Source organism: Scophthalmus maximus, chromosome 14 (assembly GCF_022379125.1).
Source record: "Scophthalmus maximus strain ysfricsl-2021 chromosome 14, ASM2237912v1, whole genome shotgun sequence".
NCBI classification, from domain to species: Eukaryota; Metazoa; Chordata; class Actinopteri; order Pleuronectiformes; family Scophthalmidae; genus Scophthalmus; species Scophthalmus maximus.
The window spans coordinates 16,397,810-16,420,082 of NC_061528.1; the positions used below are offsets into that span (position 1 = coordinate 16,397,810).

Genomic DNA, 22,273 nt, shown 5'->3' on the forward strand with positions numbered 1-22,273 from the left:
GACCGGCTTAATACTGCTGAGGGTAACCTAACATGTTAATGACAACATTGCTTCCTTTATTTTTGTCTTATTTACAATTGCAACTGTCGTTTTGCCCAATCACATTGTCTCCACACAGGCCAGTTCCTGTGACGATGCACCAGACCCGCAGTCCGTTTCGATTTGCAATCCACAGTTACATGAACCATGGTTTTAGCACCAGGCTTCTCAAACTCCGGACCCAGGCCATACCTCATGTTATGAATTTGGGATTTCATCTGTCCCCAGACGACTGAGGTTTTAACGTGGCTTATTTTCATTCATTGACATTGTTACCAAGGCAGCGTTTACTGCTGGAAAGAGCACTGTGTGTTGATGCTGCTCAGGGAATTTGCTATCACCAGTGCCTAAACAGCACATTCATTTTGACAACCATATTTCATGCCATAGCAGTTTGACCAGTGAACATTGGGATCAGTTTCTCATTCTTTGTGCCTATAGATTAAAGACACTGATTGAACAATGCTAATTCACCAGTGCCTCAAATGCACTTTGACTCCTTAACTGTCTTGAACTTAAAGTTATAAGTCGGTCTATTCAATAATATTCCGTTATTGTCAATTGTTCCAAATAGGACTGGGGGATGAAACGATAACGATAATTATCACGAAATAACTTGTCCTCGATATAAATTTAAGATGTGGTCGACACAACTTTGATAGAACTAATTTCATCCATGTTTTGAGAGACAACAGCCAATTATAATGAGAATAGCACCGTGCTGAACCAATCATGTGGCTGGAATAGAGTTAAGCCACGTCAAGTTAGGTTGACGCACGTGCACTGCAAACTGTCGAAAGCATTTGTAGCAGTTGCAGCAGTTGTGTTTATACCAGTGCGTTATACAGCAGCAGTTGTATAATGTTCTATAGTACATTTGTTATGTTTAACTTCTCACAGAAAATAAATAATACTTAAACCAAAATTTACTTTGGTTTAACTATTCTACCGTTACATTTCACAACTTTTAAACTTGATAAAGGTTGTGACACCTCATACCTGTGGTCCCTCGAGTTATAAAACGGAAAAACCCCAGGTTTAGCAGCAATGAAACCTGCGTCGACGATAAATAATAAACTGCTGCTAACACTAATCCACTAATCCACTTTTTGGGTCAAATGTAAGTGTAGGCTTAGGAATGCAGATGGAGTTGTCCGGAGCTCACCCTCCACTCCTTACATCTTAGCTCTGTTTTTAATGGCACCCCGTGGCTCGTGTGGCCGTCAGTATGAAATACTGAGGGTGTCGGTTACACAGTAGGCCTGTGCAGACTGCGTGCGTCGGGGTGTTTATCCGTTGGTGTGCCTGCTCCATAGCGTTCATACATGTAATTCCAACGACACCAGCTGTGGTTCTGTGTCTCTGTCTTTCTCTCAGTTCCTGCTATAGCTCCTCAGGTTTCGCTACTCGTTCATGTCACACGTAACATTGCAGCTTTGATCCCAACAAAACTTTTCTGACTTGTATTACACGAGAGTTTTGTCTTGAATTAAAACTAATATCATTTTGGGTTTTTTTGCCAAATAATCCAGTCAATATTTTTGTAAATGGCTATCACAGACTGAAATTCACACCATCATCACAAAGATACGCTTTGAGGGAAGAGAGGAGATCCAAAATGAAGGAAGCTATAGTTTTTTGCCACGTCACAAGACCACGTGGCGAAAAAAAAATATAGGCCCAAATACTTTAAAGACCCCCTCCAGTCACGTTTTAAAGTATATATAAAAATAATCTGCTACGCCTAATATTTTGTTTAATATTGTTTACCCCCCAAAAAGTTTAAGAAAACCGTCTGGAATGGGGCTGGAAACCCTCCAATCTCTCTCCCTCATTGTTGTATGTCTAATACCAATTAGTTCTAAATGGTTTCATCGATGAATCTTGAGTAATTAATGTAAAAAGCAAAATGATTTGTGTTCATTAAAATTTCCCCTTTCATGTTGATGGCGCCATTTAATGATTATATTCTCTCCAGCGAGACACCGGTAGATTACGACAAACGTTGTAGTTGTCTATTTAATCTATTTAGAGATTACAGGGTTTACTTGAATCAATACAACATAAGTAATAATGTACAATTTTTCCCCTCACATTATTCTGTCCGTTTGATGGTCTTCAGTGTCACACCTCTTCCCTCTGTCTATGGTTTTCAGTCTCACACCTCTCTTCTTACTCGTCTATCATTTTGGTACCCCTCGCTCTTTCACTCGCATACTCGCACACACACACACACACTCACACACCCACATACTCTCTCAGTCACTCAGTCACTCGCTCATAGGTCTGTCTCTTTTCAACCAGCCAGGTTCAGATGGAGGTAATGGCGCTGGGTAATTGTTCAAATTGTCACTTGGCCTTTTGGGGGAGAGCGATGAGAGGAAGAAAGTACTTCTCTTGCAGTAATTCTCTGTCTTTCGTCTCTCCCGTCTCTTCTCCTACTCTCTGTCCCGCTTTCTTTATTTAATTTCAATCCGAAAAGATTTACTGGTGCGGCTCTTTCTTTATCTAAATGTCAGGCACAAATGAGTACAGTGAGGCACAGAGTCAGCTACCCCCCCCCCCCCCCCCCCCCCCCCCCTCAGTTTCGCACGCACACGGTTGCTGGTTGACTTGCAAATTCACCGTTACCAATGTTAATTTTGAAATGACAAATAATTTTCATTACATTTCTAAAGTAATGAGAGCTCAACAGGCTGCACTTGGGGCAGTAGCAGCGGGGTTCAGTCATCCTGTGTCATGGTTTTGGTCTTTAGAGTCGCTACAGTGCCTATGAGCTGAACACAAATTTATTGACTATGCAAAATGAACCCGACATGCACTTAACAATGCAGTGACAGGACCTGACTAATTTCACCAGGTCACACTAGTGATTGCTAAAACATTTTGATACAGATACTTTGACTCCTGGTTCCTGAATGATATCTTTTTCCTTCAGAGTACCAGACGACTGCTGTGCTGTCAATTTGCTAAACGTAGGAGGCTCTGTTACATTCCGCAGACTTACATACAGAGAGGAAGATGGCTGTGATCCGTTCTTCTTGCAGTCAAATACAGAGCAACGTCCTGCTCCTAAACTTATTCCATATACTTTCAAGTGTTTCATCAAATCTGACATGTTGCCGGTATTGCCATTAATGTCCTTTCTGCATAAATTGTATTTCGCACTATAAAAAAATGAAGCCACACTCTTGATCTATCACTCAGTGGTATCCAAGCAATTTGGTTGGTATCATAAACGAATCAAAGTTCAGAGCCCAGTTCAGAAGTTCAGAACCCAGTCCTATACTTGAGGAATTTAAATATGGAGCCTATGATACGAGGTGTTTATATCCTGCTTAATAGATTAATTTATTCACTGTAGCACCATCATTAACATGACATCAATAACCCACACACACATTGTCCTTAAACTGATAGACTGACTGGGTCCTTGAAATAAGTTTTAGCTTTTGGTATTTAAACTATTTAAGTTTATTTTATTTTATTAAAAAAATAGCGTTATGTTATATTGTGAATATTATTTGAAAACGTACCTTTCAGCCCTCTTGGCCTTTATTATGGTATTTATCAAAACAATAATTCATTTCATTTCATCATCCACATCTGCAAATAAATAATTCAAGATAGATTACTGTATCAATTTCATGAAGATGAACACAAACACACACACACACACTCACAAACACACACACAAAGAAAATACGCATAGGCACAAACGGTGTAGCATTCATTACATACTCACTCTGGGAGTGTTTTCAGGGAACACTAAGCCTGATTGGTTATTCACAAATTACTAATATCACTAATAGTTCAGTGTCTTTATCCACTTTTAGCAATTATTAGATTGGACCAAGAAGACCAAACGCTCGCAGCCCATTTATTACAAGCGTAGTTGTTCAAGGTAGGATTATCCATCATTGAGTTTAAATGGAAATTCCTCTTCTTTATTCTCCAGTTTTTGGATGGCCGCTAATGATCACAAGTATTGATTGGGCTGTCCAAGGTCAGCAGACTAATGTATTAATTTTTCCCGGTCGTTGCCCTCGATGTATTCTGAATGAATCTTTCTATAAGTATTCTTATTTTTCTTCTAAGACAAAGCATCAGGTCTTGTTTTCATTATTTCTCGTTTAAGTTTTCACTCTGCAGGGAGTTTAGTGCTCGCGTTCATGTCGTTTTTAAAGTTCTTAGTGCTGAGGCAGGGGACTTTGTAGTAAAACTCATAGAAACAAATATTCAGTTTTCAAGTATTTTCAAACAAAAACACTAAAATAGCCACACTTAAAATTTAAAAACTATATTATCTGTTGCACTGTTAATACCTGGCATTTAAATCTGTCTTGGGTGATCCAATCACAAGTCACTCTCCCACTCTTTACAGTATTTACATAAATTCTGTTTGCAAAGACCAAATCTGTTGTTGTTGTTTGAACAGCGAGAGGCAACAGTACACTTTTTGTGCACTACACTTTAGTCTGCCAGAATTTAAAAGAAGAAAACAAAACAAAGAGCTTTATTTGGGGCGTCTGTGGCCCAGGAGGTAGAGTCATCCACTAACCAAAAGGTCGGCGGTTAAATCCCCGCTTCCCCCTGTCCATATGTCGATGTGTCCTTTGGCAGTAAATAGCAGCGCTGTATGAATGTGTGTGATTGGATGAATGTGACTTGTGCTGTTAAACGCTATGAGTGGTCATTAAGACTAGAAAAGCATTATGCAAATAAAGTCCATTTACTTGTTTATCCTTTTGCCTGTTTCAAGCAAACCAAATCACCCAAGGTCATTGACGCACCAGTAATATATCTCCCCAGACCCATTTGCGTCTAAAAATGGATGTAGTCACCGGGATCGGAAAGTAAAGCCAATGCGTAAGTGCCTGGAACATGTATTATGTCAAATGACCAGCAGAGGGCGACTCCCTTGGTTGCAAAAATAAGTCTGTTTCTATGGAATTCTATAAGAAAATGACACTACTTCTTAATTGATTGATAACGTCAGTAAACATTTTCATGAGGAGTTTATGGTCTCAATCTCTAGTTTGAAGTCTTCTTCAATACAGCATGATGCTCATTATGAAAATGATGGTCCCATTTAGAGAGAGATGATAAAGCAATGTATACATTGGGGCCTGGATACCGAGTGTGATTGACAGCTAGTACCGTCCAATAAGTGCAGGTCACAGGTGTAGGTGGAAGTGTCGTAAACAAGCTCTCCGTCAGGCCCCACCCCTCGCTTCCCCAAATATGCTTACTTATGGTTTCAAAACAACAACATGGCGCTTGGATCACCCAAGACGCATGCTAATGCCATGTATGAACAGGGCCAAAGACACTGCAAAGTTAAAATGAATAATGAGACGCATTTATTCTTTCAGATTCATTTTCTTGTTCTAAATTACCCTTTGATAAGCAACGCATGTTGCTGGCCTTGGTAATTAATATGTCACTACTCCAGCGAGAGCGAGGGAGAGACTATTTCTACATGCAGTCATTAAATGAGACATACAATTAAGCACCAAGGACTTTCTAATTAATGTGCGAGTTGCTATTGTTATGACAAAGAGGTTAGGATAATTAATATTACCTGTCATCCTGTCAGTGATTAAGCTCACATGACGGCGTGTGCAGCTCGACCAGACTAATTGAATTTCAGGCCAACCATATGTTTATCGTATCTGAGTCCCGCCTCACCTTCTCCCGTGTCCTCACATCTGCTGTTGCCTCTGATGTTTTCACCGTGTCCTACATCTTTCTCATATTTTCTCTCTTCATTCACTCATCAGTCTTGCTCAGTTTCTCCTCTCCCTCTGTCCCCTCTGACAGGTGGTGCAGGTCATGTGGCAGTGGGGTGGGAGGGTAAAGGTCAAAGGCCATGTTAGGAGTGCATTAGTGGCTACCACTAACATTGAGTCTTATTGACCTGTGCGTGTCTGCATATGCTCACACCAACATGTGCACTCAGTGGTGCGCTGCCCTTCCACACGCTCATAGGAATAGGCAGACAGACATTCAGATGAGGACTGAATTTGGATTATTTTGACATTCTGATACAAATAGTCCTGACAAAGCTCATTAATGCTTTGAACCGTTTCAAAGTGCTTTACATACAATTTAAACTGACTTTAAGTTGGAATGAAAAGACATCGAAATCAAGCTGTTAAAGTTGATCGGAGTCAGGGCAGACCTTAATGTCTGATCTCAGGAACAAACATCTTTATAAATCTAAATCTTTCCAACTGTGAGGTGTTTGGGACCTCAGGTTCACTATAAGACACGCACCAAGGCTCACAATGGACTCAATAATAATGATTGAGGTTGGCGGTGAAAACACAACCGAGGATTTTGTATTCTAGAAGCAAGTTACCTTTATTCAGAAATCAATTTGACTTTGTTTAGATAACTGAAAATTAATACATTAAAATAAAACAAAAAATCAGATTTTTCCGCTCTGTTTTGATGTTTACTCCATATGTCTAGATCGAGATGGTAATCTAAAGAAGGTACCGCGTTGTTGTTTTTTCTGCCTTTAATGAACTCACTTTCCCACAAGCTCAGGATTGTGTGTCACCAGCGTCAGAGAAGGGAGCAGTAAAAGGCTGCGTATCATCCTGACACAGTAACCGTAGGGGGATAGAGAATGGGGCTAAAGTTATAAAAAATACAATAAATAGCACCCAAAACTTGAGTTAGGCTGCAGTTTTTTGTTTGCTAACATGGAGGTTTGAATTTTAATCACAAAAACTGCAGCATGGATAGTTAACCCCGAGGAACGTGTCACAAAAAAGATTAAAAAGAACCTCTCAATAAGATTTGGCTTTTAGACACAGACGCTGGTAGAAAGGCAGCTGCTCCGGAGGTGACATACGGACTAGGGGTCTCTATTCTCAAAATAAATCAATACTTTTTTCTTTTTGCTAAAACATTGCATCATGTTCAAAAATGTTATGGGCTGAACAATGGTTAGATTTGTTGTAGGTCACACAGTGAATTCTGGACATTTTCCTGAAATGTCTGGGGGCGGGGCGGTCTGAAAGCGTTAATGTATGCAAATGCTGCTCCGGACATTTTCCAGCACTTTCCCTGCCATCTCCTTAGTTCAATTTTTGAAAAATTCTTATATTGAATATTGTTGATATAATATTTGCGATTAACATGTGGACTCTCACACATAGCGTGTGCACCAGTGATCGTTTGCTGCAAAAGTGATTGTGTTTGGTCACGTTCAGAAGAAAGTGTACGCACAAACACTGTCACGTGTTGAATATTAGATTATTCATCTCTCTGTCACTGTTGGATGGGTATGGCTTGAAACCTGGTCCCTGTGGAGCTCACCTCTCTGTGTCGGGCCCTGTGTCATTGTATAAAGTAATAATTACAGCTCCCCTTGCTCACATTTACACCCTTCATCCTCACACCCCCCTCTCTCCCTCGCTCTCTCTGTTGCCATACCCATTGACAGTGTTATTGATTACTGCATGACAACACTGTCTTCTCGCCTTCCAAATATTAATTGGTGTTGGTTCATCATCCATCCATCAGTGTAGGAGCTCCTTCGCTCATCACTTCACGCGTTTCTGTTCTTTCATTCTCTTTGTGTATTCGCTTGTCTTTCAAAATTGCACCGACTCATTTGTTGAGCTCAGGATTTCTTGTGGGGTGAAGTGCATTAAAAGGCCAAAGTTAAAACGGGCCAATTCTTCCAATTATTCATTTCAAATATTTTTGTTAATTTATGCTGTCGATGATTGAATATACCCACTCATTCCACGATATCCATTTTATCTCTATTGTTTCTTTCTTTTCATTCATCCTTTTGTTTTTAAGCTTCAATTTTTTTGACAGATTCAATGTGCTTTAGGAGTTTTTTCTTCTGTTCTTGTATTTGTCCCTTTTCCTAAATGCCAATTACTGACTAAGCTGGTGTTTCTGTGTGTGTCTGTGTGTGTTCTCTGCAGGCAGCCAGTCCCGCTGCGGAGAGGCCTGCAGGGATGGACCAAGCCCAGGGCAAACACACCTTCAGTGGCAGGTCAGAGTGTGTGTGTGTGTGTGTGTGTGTGTGTGTGTGTGTGTGTGTGTGTGTGTGTGTGTGTGTGTGTGTGTGTGTGTGTGTGTGTGTGTGTGTGTGTGTGTGTGTGTGTGTGTGTGTGTGTGTGTGTGTGTGTGTGTGTGTGTGTGTGTGTGTGTGTTTGTTTCTCTGCTACTGATGTCCTCTGTGATGTGCAGACATTTTGTTTCCAGGCATCGTGCTGGATCAGTATGTCAACAAATTTCAGAAATGGGTTTGATTAAATAATACGGGGAAAGAAAGTGTGTTACATACTTTTTCGTATACATGTTAGACTACATTCATGTTTATTTTTGTGTTTCCGTCCTACTTTCCCTTCATTAAAACTGTATTCCAGTGCACATCAAGGCCCTAACAGATACAGTTAGTGTTAAAGAAGCTCTCATCATTAGCCCACTACAAAAGCCTTCCAGAACGGGGTCAGGGTCACACACATACACACAGACACACACACACACACACACACAGTCTGAAAAAAACAACAACTACAAACGCACTTTCATCTGCTGTTTTTTATAGGGAGACACAAGCTGCAACACGCATGCATAAACTAATGACTGCTGCTTAATTAAGTGTTAGGGATGCAGAGTGCCCTGTGTCTCCCTTGAGCCTTCTGATCGTGCATGTTTGTGTGTGTGTTATGTCTATTTTAGTAGTGTGTGTGTGTGTGTGTGTGTGTGTGTGTGTGTGTGTGTGTGTGTGCGTGTGCGTGTGCGCGCGCGCGCGCGTGTGTGTGTGGAGTGAGGACAGACAGTTGCAATACACGTAAAACATTATAATTGGGTCCTTTTGATTCTGTGTAGTCAGAGTAAGGCATTACATAGGTTAAAATGGTTGCATGTCCTGCTTATACCGATCTATTAATATTTATTTTTCCATGTAAGCATAGATCTGTCTTCGCTTAAGACCCCGTCTACACATTACTGTTCAGCATCCACATCCAAACAGGCGCCAATCCCTTGATTATAGCATGATACAAAAGCGAGCCAGTGAATGGGCCAGCAGTATATTTGAGAAAGTGGCCGTTACATCATTGACCAATGTCTGACAACACTTTTCGCTAACAGAGAGTGTATCCGTTTGGGTTTCAGAAACACCAGGTCAGCGCGCGGTCAGGCTATTAATTACCGTTTAATTCATAAATACTCAAACAAGATGAAACGCAGCTAATCTGTAAAGTGAACGGGGAGATAGAGCTCTGTGGTAAGAATAATGTCGACCCGTTTTAGCCTCTCTCGCCATAGCAACTGCAAGAGCACATGTCACTCACATACAGTATATATATATATATACACACACACACTGACATTCATTGAATAACCCAAATAGGTGCACTCTTTACGCAAAGTCTTAGGCAGTAACTGAAATGTTTTAATCTCTCGATTGAGGTATATCACGATCACATTATTACATTGACTTAATGTTATACATTATCCTGTCACCTTTGAAGTGAATCAGATAATATTAATTGACAGTTCTAGCTCTGTCCTGCCTTTGAATGAATGTAAAAGTCATGATCTTAAACACAGTCTTGCAGTTGTTTTACTCAATAACTTTTTTTTCCCGGCACGTCCTCTCATGTACGCACAAAGCTGCTCAGCTGTGAGTAATGCAAAAGTGATGTAATGGTTTTTTTGTGGTCGCCGGGGAAACGATCCTTGAAATAGCAAAAAAAAAGTCTAAAATGAACTGAGGGAATGCAACTATAAATCTTGGAACAGCAAAGCATACGTTAAATTAATGTCTGTGTCTGTGTGTGTGTGTGTGTGTGTGTGTGTGTGTGTGTGTGAGTTTGAAGCTACACCTATAAATACAGTAATGGCTCACCATAATTTTAACCACACAGCACGCTCGCCGCAAAACTCATTACCTTTGAGTCAAAATGTCCCTTTTATACAGGGGAAGCGATTTACTGTAAATTGGTTAAATGAAATAGCATTGGCGGTGTATTATATTTCTTTGTGAAATGAGGCACAGTATTGGAGGTGTTTCAGAAGCTCGGAGGTGAAAAGGTAAATAGGTTTCGCTGGATGCACAGGACAAACTGGATGGGAAGAGGGTTTTTCTAGGGATAAGAGTTTGCCCATATGTGATATCGGGGCCTGACTGGCAGATTTCATCCACAGAAACGATCCCTTTTTTAATGCTATATTGAATGTTATTGGACAGTGTAGAGTTTCTCATGTAGTACTGGCTTTTTTTGAGTTTAACATTTTTTAAAAATATATTTTTAAGCCTTTATTGACACAACAGTATTCAGCGTGAAGGGGGGAAGAGAGTGAGGGAAGACACGCAGCAAAGATTTTAATTCGGAATTTCCAAATTTGGGATCAATAAAGTACATCTATCTATTGATTGATTGTTCTTAAACTCTTCTTTCATCAAATAGCTACTATTTTGGGTGTGTTTTAGTTCCTTGCGTGAATGTCTATATTTCTGTATTTGCATTTATTAATCAGTATTGTGCATTTTCACTGGTTCGCCTTCCGTTTCCCTCCCTACATCGCTGGTGCTCTCCCCTTTGAAGGCCAGCTTAGAGTGAAATAAAGGGAGCGAAAGGGAGATGATAAATAAAAAGAGGGACGAGAGGGTGAGATGCACTGAGAGGGGAGGTAATGCATATCCTGCTCTTTTGTTATTGCTCCCCTGTTTCTGTCCTTCATGGTGAGGATCAGGGAAGTGGCAGGTGGATAAAGAGAACACCTGCTCTCTTCATCTCTCTGCTTCTCTCCCTCTCCCTCTCTGTGTTCGGCCCTTTCCCCCATTCCTCTTGTTCTCCCACATCGCACTCCCTCACTCCTTTCTCAAGTCTCACCCATTTTGTCTCTCTCTCACCCCTTCTTCATTTTTTTTTTGCATTGATGCAGCCTGTCAAACATTTCTCGCTAAAGAAATCTTAAGGAGAATGGATCTCAAGTGCTTCTGGTGTGTGTGTGTGTGTGTGTGTGTGTGTGTGTGTGTGTGTGTGTGTGTGTGTGTGTGTGTGTGTGTGTGTGTGTGTGTGTGTGTGTGTGTGTGTGTGTGTGTGTGTGTGTGTGTGTGTGTGTGTGTGTGTGTGTGTGTGTGTGTGTGTTAGTTAGAGACCAGAGCCTCAGATGTAGGAAGGGATAGAGGGAGGGGTGGATGTCATTTTTTCCTCTCATTTTAATGCTATTCATTAACCCTGTCTAATTAATTCAGTGTCTCCTCCTCCCTTCATTTCACTACATCTTGCTTCCAGACCTTCCTTTCTTCCTGCTTCCTTCCCGATTTCCCCTCTTGTTTTCTTATTTTTGTTTTTGCGTTTTAATTTCTTTCCCCTTTTCTCTTCCTATTTACGACATTTGGTCAGCCCACCACCTTGGCGAAGATTGAAATTTATCCACAAATGTTGACTGTATGAAAAATGAAATGTTTGGTAGCTCTAATCTCCAGAGCATGAATCCTATTAACCTTTGTGATCTGCTGCCTTGTGTTATTATGAGGTCAAACATTTCAGTTATCTCAATATCTACTTGATGGATAAGCACAACATTTGGTTCAGATATTCAGGATTCCCAGACAATATACGCTAGTGAATTTTATTATTATGTTTTCTCTTGTTCAATCAAGCATTTTATTTTTAAATGTATACATCTAAAAATCATGAAAGCATGCATCCGTGTGTTAAATTCTAATTAGAAAATGTTAGAATTCCTATTACGCTACACTAATGTTAACTTAAACATTCAACTTTAATTTATTGTTGTAAGCATGTTGGTGGGCCAACATCAGCATAATGTATAAGCGCTACTAATCCTAAGTATATACATTTTCAGACAGACCATCCTTATATCGCTCTTCTACCACTTACTGAGGTTGAGTTTGCGATGGCTGCAAGCTAAGCCAGTTAGCTCCTATGTCCTGTGTTGGGGCATTCTGAGGTGCACCCAGGCCAAATGGGGTATTTCATAAAATAAGATCATTCTTTATTAGTCTCACTACCGGTAAGTTTGCCATTTTTTAAAGCAGCAGAGGGGGATAGTGAAAATACAGAAGTGATCAAGTAAATGAAGAAAAAAGATTATGCAAATATATAGATATAGAAAAAAACATATGCAATCGGAATATAAAAAGTGTGATCAGGATTGAACAAATTCCACAGACAAAAATATTAGCATTTCTCAGTTCAATTGATCCTGAGCAGATTTGAGGTGTAATTTCTAGGATTTCGTACATTTGGTAGTAGTTCCCCACACCGGGAGTTGAATCTGAGCCACCTAACCCTAATCCTACCGCTAGACCATACTGGAATTCAATTGTATGTATCAATAGAATCAAGTGTCTTAACCTGCTGCTCCAAATCTGCTCATCAAACGCACAAACCTCTCTTTTCTGTTGTCATACTCACAGCGGCAAGTAAAAAAAAAACGGGATTTGTCCCCAGTTTGCCCCATGACCAGTCTGACTATAGCATAGTCCAAGGGGAGGGGGGGAGGAAGGACCAAAGAGTGCATTTCCTTGTTTCTTACTGGTAAAAGTTGCCCCCTATTTGTATGGATTATGCATTATGCAGGTGGCTAATTCTCACGCAAAGCCCCTTTAACTCCATCTTTTAATCCCTGCACCGATTCCATTCTTTTTTCTGTTACTCTCTATCGACAAATTCCCTCTTTCTCTTTCCCTTCTGCTTTCAACCATTTTCTACTTCCCTATATTTTTCATCTTCCATCCTTCCTCCCTCTGCCCTCGCCTGCCCCCTCTTGTGCTCCCTTGTTTCACATTATCTAGATTAACTCAAATTAAAAGACAAAGACAGAGAGAGGGAGAGGGAGAACTTGTTTTTGCACTTTGCATCTCTTCCCCCTGTTGCCGCCCGCAATCACCAAGCGCCCTCTCTGGAGTTTACCAGCATCTCCACCTCTATCACTCCATGGATGTTTAGGGAGAGATGGTCTGCAGAGAGGGAGGGGAGACAAAACTTGTAGACAGTTAGAGAGAGAGAGAGAGAGAGAGGGAGAGGGCATAACTAAAGAGAACAAAACTATGTTCAGACAAACTCACTTAAAAAACACACACACACAGAGGGAGCGGAGAGAAGGTCAGCGGAGGATTAATGGCTGTGCTCTGATAGATAAACTAATCAAACAAACAAAGACACACATTAAAACACAGACAGAATGCAAAGCAGACACTCACTTTGAGAGATTCAAAGAGAGGAAGAAATCCATAGAGATGAATGGCGCAGAGAAAAAAAAAGTTTTCACAAATGCGGACGCACGCACACACGGAGCAGTCTGTAGTTTAGTTGACTTTGAATAGAGTGTTGGCATTCCATCTCCAAGGGCTGGGATCACAGATGGATTAAGTACTTGACACAATAAAAAAAGAAGTATTTTTAGCACAATGGATGGGTCCATGTTACAATGTATCGATAAGGGCAGTAGTTTTCAAACGTAACTTCAACAGACACATATTTTAATGCTTCCTTGCTTACTCACGTAGCCTGTTAGTTTCTGTCCTGTTCTAAATTCTGTGCATATCTGTACAACCAAGTATTGATCCGATGTTTTCACGGCACAAGCTTTATTGTGTATTAGCCTTATTTTGTTCTCTCCATATTCGCTTGTTTCACAGATTTGTTCCTGAACTGTTGTATCATTCTGCAGAGTTTCTGTAGAAGCACAAAAAAACAATGACTGGGTTTAGATGGTTCCCATAGAACATGGAAATGCTTAACATTAAGGATTAAGAAAATAAAAGTTCTGAACAACCGAACAATACATTTTTACAGTAAGTAATATTAAAATATTAGGGAAATTAAACAGTTGATTGGTAAGAAAGAGTATAAAAGCCTTTTGGAATTACCTGGGTTCCTCCTTTTAATTTGTCATAAAGTGTAATCTAATTTCATTTAAGTCACAATATAGACAAACACTATGTTTAAGCTAATGACACAATTGTAAACCTTCTTGTCTTTATTAACACACACACACACACACACACACACACACACATATTAAATATTCACAGTGCTGACGGAAAGGTAAGTGAACCCTTGTATTTAATGACAGTAGATCAGACCTGCACTGACAGCCGGTTTGTTTTACTGGTGGTGCTCAGTCAAATCTGGCGTCCTGGTGTGACAGAACTTGTGTTCGATGATACTAATATTTGATGTTTTATGTTATGTATGTGTGTGTGTTTAGCCTGACCAGAACAGTGGAGATCCTGGGAGAGGACAGTCCTCTGGGGATCCACGTGGTTCCCTACTGCTCATCGCTCAGCGGACGGTGCGTTGTGTGCACACAAACACTATAGGGTTGCAACTGTATAATATGTTTTTTACGGTATGATAAACGTCTTAATGTGTATCACGTTTTTTTACAATTTATTTTGGGGTTTTGTTTGGAAGTATTCACATCCTTTACTTGCAAAAGGGCTATTGCCACACTGATAAAATTACTCAAGTGAAAGTCCTGCACTAAAATGTTATGGTATTCAAAGTAAAAGTACAGATCCATCCAGAAAAAAAAAGTCCCATATTTATTTTCTTCTATATACTATTATTGGATTATTATCACTTATGCATTAATGTAAAAGCAGGACTTTACTCTAGTAGTAGGTGGAGCTGGAGCTACTTTCAAGTATTTCATTCTGAATTAATCTGCAGATTATTTCCTTCATTAATTATAGATTTTTTTTGTTCGTAAAACAATTCAGAAAATAGTGAAAAATGCTGAAATAAGTTCTCTAAAATCAGTGTGTGTGTGTGTTTCTGCATGAGGCCAGCTCAGGGTCAGTGTGTTTCTGTTTGGAAGTCAGTCGTTACCAAATGGACAGACAGCGCTGATGCAGCCAGGGTCCATGATGTGGAAAATTAATTCAGTCAAACATTTTATGGTTTTACGGTCGATAACATTTCAATGTTCACACACTTTTTTCCATTAGGGATTAAAAGTCATAACCAGGACACACCTTCTCTGATCTGCACCAAGGGATGATGTTCTGCAAGATGGTCAAACATGCTCATCTTTCCTCCTCTGGCAGTTATTTACGTCCAATTTTGAAACAGACTGAATATGCGTCCTCGAGGACAACCCCTAGATTCATTTTTGGAATACGCTCTATGTATTCTCGTTGCTGATTTCAGTTTCTCAGGGGATGGACATTGTCAGTCTGGCTTCTCTCTCACCAAAGTGACAGGCAGTTGAGGAAAAAAGAGGAGAGAAGAGAGTTGCAGTTTTTTCAATGTTGGTAATAAACAAACGTACGAAAGGCATCCATTTTCATGCCATGCTATACCGTGAAACGAAGATACTGCTGCAACCCACACTCACACTCAGTCATATTGCAGGGTTATGCACAGAAAAACAACATATACCCATCGACACAGTGTTTGCCCTAATTCTGCCCTTTCACCTCAGGAAACCTGAGTCTGTTTACCAGCTACATTATGTCCCAGAGTTACATGCTCGTAATCCTATTCTGCACTAGAAAGGAATTCTGGTTCCTCTCACTGAAGCACACACAACTGGCAACCTCTTTCGCACACACACACACACACACACAATGGAAAAATGAAGAAAAGGATGAAGAATTGCACAGCTATGCAGGGCTTTTATTTGGGTGTGTTGCCGTTAAACAGTGAATGGGGGATTTCCTAAAGGAAAGCAGGATGAATTTTTATGTCTGTTCTCATGACTCACCTGACCCTGCCAATCTCCTCCTTAAATTCCTCTCTCTCTCTGTCTCTCTCTTCTTTTCTCTTTTGGCCTCTCTTTTCCTCTCTCCCCCTCTCCCTCTTTCCTGAACCCCTCCCATTTCTCTTTCCACTGTTTACCATAATCTCTTTCACCGTTTAACCCACATCCATCTTTTTGGAGTTGAAATCTTTTGCGCGTCACAGTCATCATTTCTGTCTCTCTGAGGTTGTAGAGGATGTGGACTATAGAGGATATGGAATTGGATTTCCAGTCCTTACCATCTGTCTGTAAACGTACAGTATTTGGCGAAGCAAAATGTCTGCTCGCCTTCATGTGGGTTCCTTTCTGGGATGTTGTCTTGTGTGTTAGTAAACCCATATGAATAATCAGTCTCACAAGTCCTTCAAAGAAAGCGTGCTCTGCTATATGCATACATGTGTATAGGTATTCATAAAAAACTTATAAAGTTGACAGAAACATGCCCGACAATTTATCCAGCTCGTGAGCTCATTTCGTCTCCCCTCACTCGCTCACAGGTCTCTAGGTCTGTTCATCCGTGGAGTGGAGGAGGAGAGCCGCTCGAGAAAGGAGGGCCTGTTTCACGAGGATGAGTGCATCGTCAGGATCAACAACACCGACCTCATGGACAAGACGTTTACCCAGTGAGTGCCACGATGTTTTGTCCGTACTTGGAGTTCAAAAAATGCCTTTGACACGATGTCAGCAGCTGCAAATCCCAGGAGTGATAGAGAACAAAACAAATGCGGCTGTCTATGCAATATTTATAATTTATCATATAACAACATAGTGAAAGTCTCACATTTTTCCTTTCTGATAAAACAAATACGGTACATAGTTAGAAATTGCAGAACTGTGAGTGCAGATACAATAAGCTTCTTCCACCTAATAATGTGTAAATAAAGTGTTTTTCCATCCTAAAATTACATACTATAATAATATATATATATATAATATAGGTTTGTACATTGGTCAGTTCACCCCCTCAAAAATTGATTGAAATTCATTGATGTTTAGTCATGCAGGGACTTTAGATTTCTCTTGTGTTTTAATTTATCTTCATTAAAGATCATATCCTTGCCCCACACCAGTTGAATTTAATTGACAAGGCAATACAAGACGATCTGCACTGCTACACAGGGCGAGCATTTTTTTTTAAAAGTAGATTACATTTTTAATTTAAATGTGTAGTTTTATTTGTCAAATATGAATGACTTTAAAGTCGCAAATGTGTCACCCACTGTGATTCTTTAACATTATTGGGAAAAGAAAAGAAATCCATGTCTAAGAACGTACAAGTAGTTGTTTTCGTGCCAAAAACCTGTTGGCATCTGGTTCCTGCTGTCTGTCACATTCCGCGTCTATTTTACCCCTCAGTTGTCAGAGGGCTTCTACCACGCTCGTGCTGCCGTCACAGAGTACAGCAGAAAAGACACTTGGCAGATGTTTGGAGAGCAATTGCTTCCAAATTCATCTGTGTTTTATTTTTATTTTATTTATTTTTTCATGTTCGAGCTGGTCTTTGTGTGTCTGTGTGTTGAATCTCATTCCTCAAAGGAAAGATTTGTGGAAGACAGATATTCGAGGCCAGATGTTTGTCGGTACAGTTTGCTCACTGCAGCAGCTGAAGCACCTAAAACAAAGATGAGAATAAGATGAGAGCATTTGGGCAATGAAACGTGATTATGGAGCATTAAAATGACAAAAGAGACACTGGTGAAACAATTGCCACAGATTATAAGGTGAATGCTGTTATGATTACAGCACATTACAATGTCTGTATAGTCGTCGTCCAGTAATCAGTGTTGGTGATGAGATTGTACGTGAGGTGCTTTATGTTGTAATGGGGGTAAAGGGATTATTACTGGAGGGGGTTTGTACCTATTGTTAGAAAACAGGTGTATATTCAGGCTCATACAAATACCAGTCCCTACCCCACACACACTTGCCCATATTGTTCTGTAGTGACAGGTGTATTGAGATATGCAGCTTGATCCAAAGTAAGTAGGCCACTGATGGTTCACTGACACCTGTGATGCACACACAAACACATGCACGGACACGCACAAACACACGCACGCACGCACGCACGCACGCACGCACGCACAATCACACACACGCAGCCATTGTCCCAGTTTGTCTGCTGTATTGACGAAGCCTGTTTCATTAGAAAATCTTTTTTTACACACACACGTCTGCACTATTGTCCTACCAGGAACAATAATGATGTCATCTGTGCACAATGGTCCCAGTGCACATATTAACACACAACTTTCAAATATGGTTTCATTGAATACTGTATTGTGATTTTCATACAATGAAAATTGCTTCAAGTGTCATTCAGCCTGGTGTGTCACAAAGCACTTGCTCAGACTGCCTAGTGTGTTGATATGTGAATTGAAATATAAAGTTTGGAATTTTGATATATTTTCAATAATAAACACATGGTAACCCTGTTTGGATCTATAGTGGGCCTTTTAAATGAATTCAGTTTCTCTCTGTCGTGATAACTATATGATTCACTCTCTAATATGTTAAGTATTAGTTATTTCTAATAATTATTATTTCTACCCTATGTGCCTCTCGCCTTTCTCTCTCTCAGATGTGACTAAAAATGTATACATACATATATATATATATATATATATATATATATATATATACACACACATACATACATATATATATATATATATATATATATATATATATATATATATAACTTTATTTTTGATTTACTGCTGCTACCACAAATAATAACAATGATTTGATACAGTGATGGAAAAATTGGGCTATCTCTAATTGTGCCAACCTCCTTCGGTGACCAGGATCATTATCTATCTGCACAATCATATTAGGTTTTAATATTTTGTAGTATTTTGAGCAGAATTATTTTGCACAAAATGAGACAAAAATTTGGTGAAAATCTATGTTATATGTGGAAAAATATCAATGGGTTACTCAATAATCTATGAAGACTGGCAGGCATAAGGGGTAAACATTTTTTCTACTTTATGAACCGTGTTTATATGATGATAAAGACTTTTTGCAAAGTTGATTTCCACTGGCGATTCACACAGAAACTTTTCCACCATGCCCTTTTTTATCATTAGATTTATGTCCACGAGTATTCTTTTATTAATTTCAATATTTTAAAGGTATTATAATCGCATATCTAATATATTAAAACATGTGCGTCTTTGATTTGAGGCTTTCTAAACATAGTCTCTAGTTACGGAAACACGATGATCATTACATGTAATAATAACCTAGGCGGGAAACGATAGGAGAGTAATCCAATAGAATTTAAACAAACCGGATTAACTCGGTCGGTTATCTGAGGTGAATGATGGTGTTTTCCCATCGCTCCTGACACAATGGTCCCCCTAACTTACTTAGCATAATCTTATATAAACTAATTGTCCACGAAATTATCTTTTCTTTATAGATCACAAGACTATAATGGCCTGCTGCACAGGTGTCGCGGTTCTGTGTCCCATCTCCTGTCCTTGTCTTCTCCCGAGCTCCGTGAGGGATAAACACAGAAACAGAAGTGGAGAGCTTCCGTTTGTAACCACTGACGACAGATTAAAATAATAATTTACATTATAGTCCAATTTAGACAATCATGAACCACAGTCAACATAGGACCATGGCACATATCTCAGTCTTACTTCATAGAACTAAATTAACATCATTTATGAAGATTAGTTGTGGAAAAAACTCATATTTTTAGTGTAAAAAGCTTGATTATTTGATTAGATTTCAGATTTCTCTGTAATGTATCATAGAGATACACTGTTTCACATACATAACAAAACTCATTTGTTCAGCCAGACAACATAACAAACATATTTATTACATATCACAAACAAGTAGAGCTGCACGATGAATCGACTACTCAATGAATCGCCAACTATTTTGATAATCGATTAATTGGTTCAAGAAGTTTTTATGGAGAAAGAAAAAGTAAAAATTCTATGATTTTGGCTTGTTCAATGTGAATATGTTCTGGTTTCTTTGCTCCTCTATGACAGTAAACTGAATATCTTTGGTGTGTGGACAAAACAAAACATTGTGTTGGGATTTGGGAAACACAACCTTAATTTTTCACAGTTTTATGACATTATATGGACCAAAACAACTAATCGATTAATCCAGAAAATAATCGACAAATTAATCGGTTATGGAAATAATCGTTAGTTGCAGCCTTAAACATAGCAAACATGTTTATTGCACCAGACATCACAGACAAGCAGCTGTAATGTAATCAGCGTCATCGCTTGCTTTGACATTCACTGTAAAATGGCTGCCCGACGACCAAGAAACCAAACTCATCTCGGATCAGATGTAGCAGTCAAATTTCATGGACAATCAACAAATATGCCTTTCATATCATTGTATGAATGGGATTATGGCTGATTTATGACCACATGTGAGAGAGCACCATAATTTCTAGTGACTGTTCGCAAACCGTTTTCGTTTCTAACTGACTTTTACGAGAATTGAACATCAGTTGATTAATTGAAAACAGTTAACTGCCAATAAAAAACCCCACAATTGTTGGTTACGCCCATCCGTCTTGGAGGTGATGATCATTTCAAATGAGTTTAGCCAGATATACAGTGTGAGCCTTAAAATATGTTGCGGTCTATTGCGACGCTGGAAAATTGAACACCCCATTTATAATCATTACCAATTAAATGGAACTCTTTTGATTTGTCATTTGCAATCCCACTCATATCATTATCCTTAATTATTATTTTTTTTTCTCCTAATTGAGTTATACATCCTTTGGTAATGACTTTCCTTGTCAGAGATGGATAACTATGTTCTGTTTGTGCATCGGCTTTTAATGTGATTTATGGCGTGATTAGTTTGAGTGGTAAATGACTATGGAGTACACATACCTTACTAAAAACTTCAACCACTTGTTGAACAAAACTTGTTTCTATTCTTGCTCTCCACCAATCACCCACCTCTCTCTTTCTCTTCCTCCCTCGAAACCCCCCCCCCAGGGCCCAGGAAGTCTTTCGTCAGGCGATGCGTTCCCCGGTCGTCCGCCTGGAAGTCGTGCCCTCCTCCAGCAGAGAGCGCTACGAAAAGAGTCTGATTGGTCAGCTGTTTGGCAACAGCGCCGCTCCCGACAGCAGCCCCCGAGTCGCCAAGACCAAAGAGCCGCCGCCGCCCGTCAAAGCCAAACCTGTGTTTAAGCCAGCTGAGAATCCGGCCGTGCGATTGGCCGAAGAAGCTGCCGCCCTGGCCGCTGCCGTCAGTGTAAGATGCTCTGCTTTCACGTGGATGTTAAACCGTATTTCCCACAGCAACCACGTCAATTCAGGATATATTAAATTTGGGAAAGCACCATTACCTCTACTTCGCTCTCTTGATTCAGATCTCTTTGCTCAAGCCATGAAGTCTTTCTTATTCAAACACATGTAATTGTGGCATCAGCATCGCCATGGCGACACGGCTGACATTTGAAAAACAGCTGGCGTAGAGGCAACAGTTACTTAGCAACGGCAAATTATCCTCTTGTCTTAATATAAAAAAGAAAGTGGTTTTCTGTAAAATTTTTTCTTCTTTTTATGCAGATGTCAGAGCACTGTTTCCTAAACATTTGGCAGAGCTCTACACTATTTGTCTCTGTCTGGTGTCTGTCCAAGTTTGACACAGACGTAATACCATACTTTCTATTCACTATTACTTATTTGGACCTTTTTTTTTGACACATGAATGTCTCAATTTAATATTAATAGATGTTAATCATCAATCTCTATCAATGCCCCACCATGAAAAATGAAAGGCAAGTTCTAGGGGGAGACCTGAAAACAAAGGGATACGGTTATTTTTCTATTATAATAATAATACATGTTTTTGACTTGTACCCCTTTTCCATCCAGACCCCCAAGGGGAGGAGCGAAAGCCCCCTTCTTAAGAAAAGCCCCGCCCTCTCCAGCCTGGTAGCCAATAAGAGAGGCGGACGGAGATTGAGGATCGACTTAAAGAAAGGTGAGGAAGATCTGGCTTCACAGCCTCACGCCTACTGTGACTGAGTCTCAGAACAGCATTGCTCTGTAAAAGTTACTCACTTTACTAATTGTCGTGGGTATTTTTTTATTTTATTTCCCACTTTCTTTGTGAGTTTTGTTTCTTCCTCGAGTCTGTACACAGAAGGTGATAACAGAGAAAGCAGGGTTTTTTCACAGCCCTATCTTATAGGAAAGTGAACAGAGACGGGCCATGTAATGAATTGCCATAACACTAATGAGTAGGGATATTTCAGAAGTCAAGACTCTCTCATATTTGGTCTTTTGATGCGGTTCTCTGAATCCATTCTCCTCATCCTTTTAAATCTTGCATATCATAGAGAACAAAATACACACCGTTCACACTGTCCGTCACCAAGTCTTGTGTGTGGACAGTGTGTGTAAAGTTTGTCTTTTTTTTTTGTGGTTATGATTTGTTCTTCCTACGCACCTGACTT

At 39.7% G+C, this 22,273-nt stretch overlaps 1 protein-coding gene across 6 annotated transcripts in view; it reads left to right on the forward strand.

Annotated features, from left to right (window-relative positions):
- The window catches only part of pard3bb (par-3 family cell polarity regulator beta b), a 193,873-nt gene that overhangs the window by 53,076 nt on the left and 118,524 nt on the right, over positions 1-22,273 (forward strand). For all 6 annotated transcript variants that reach the window (XM_035651328.2, XM_035651326.2, XM_035651329.2 and 3 more), the window contains 5 exons: positions 7,995-8,065; positions 14,272-14,355; positions 16,305-16,430; positions 20,805-21,063; positions 21,690-21,798. In XM_035651328.2, coding sequence (XP_035507221.2) covers positions 7,995-8,065; positions 14,272-14,355; positions 16,305-16,430; positions 20,805-21,063; positions 21,690-21,798 — 649 coding nt within the window. The remainder of the gene's footprint in view (positions 1-7,994; positions 8,066-14,271; positions 14,356-16,304; positions 16,431-20,804; positions 21,064-21,689; positions 21,799-22,273) is intronic.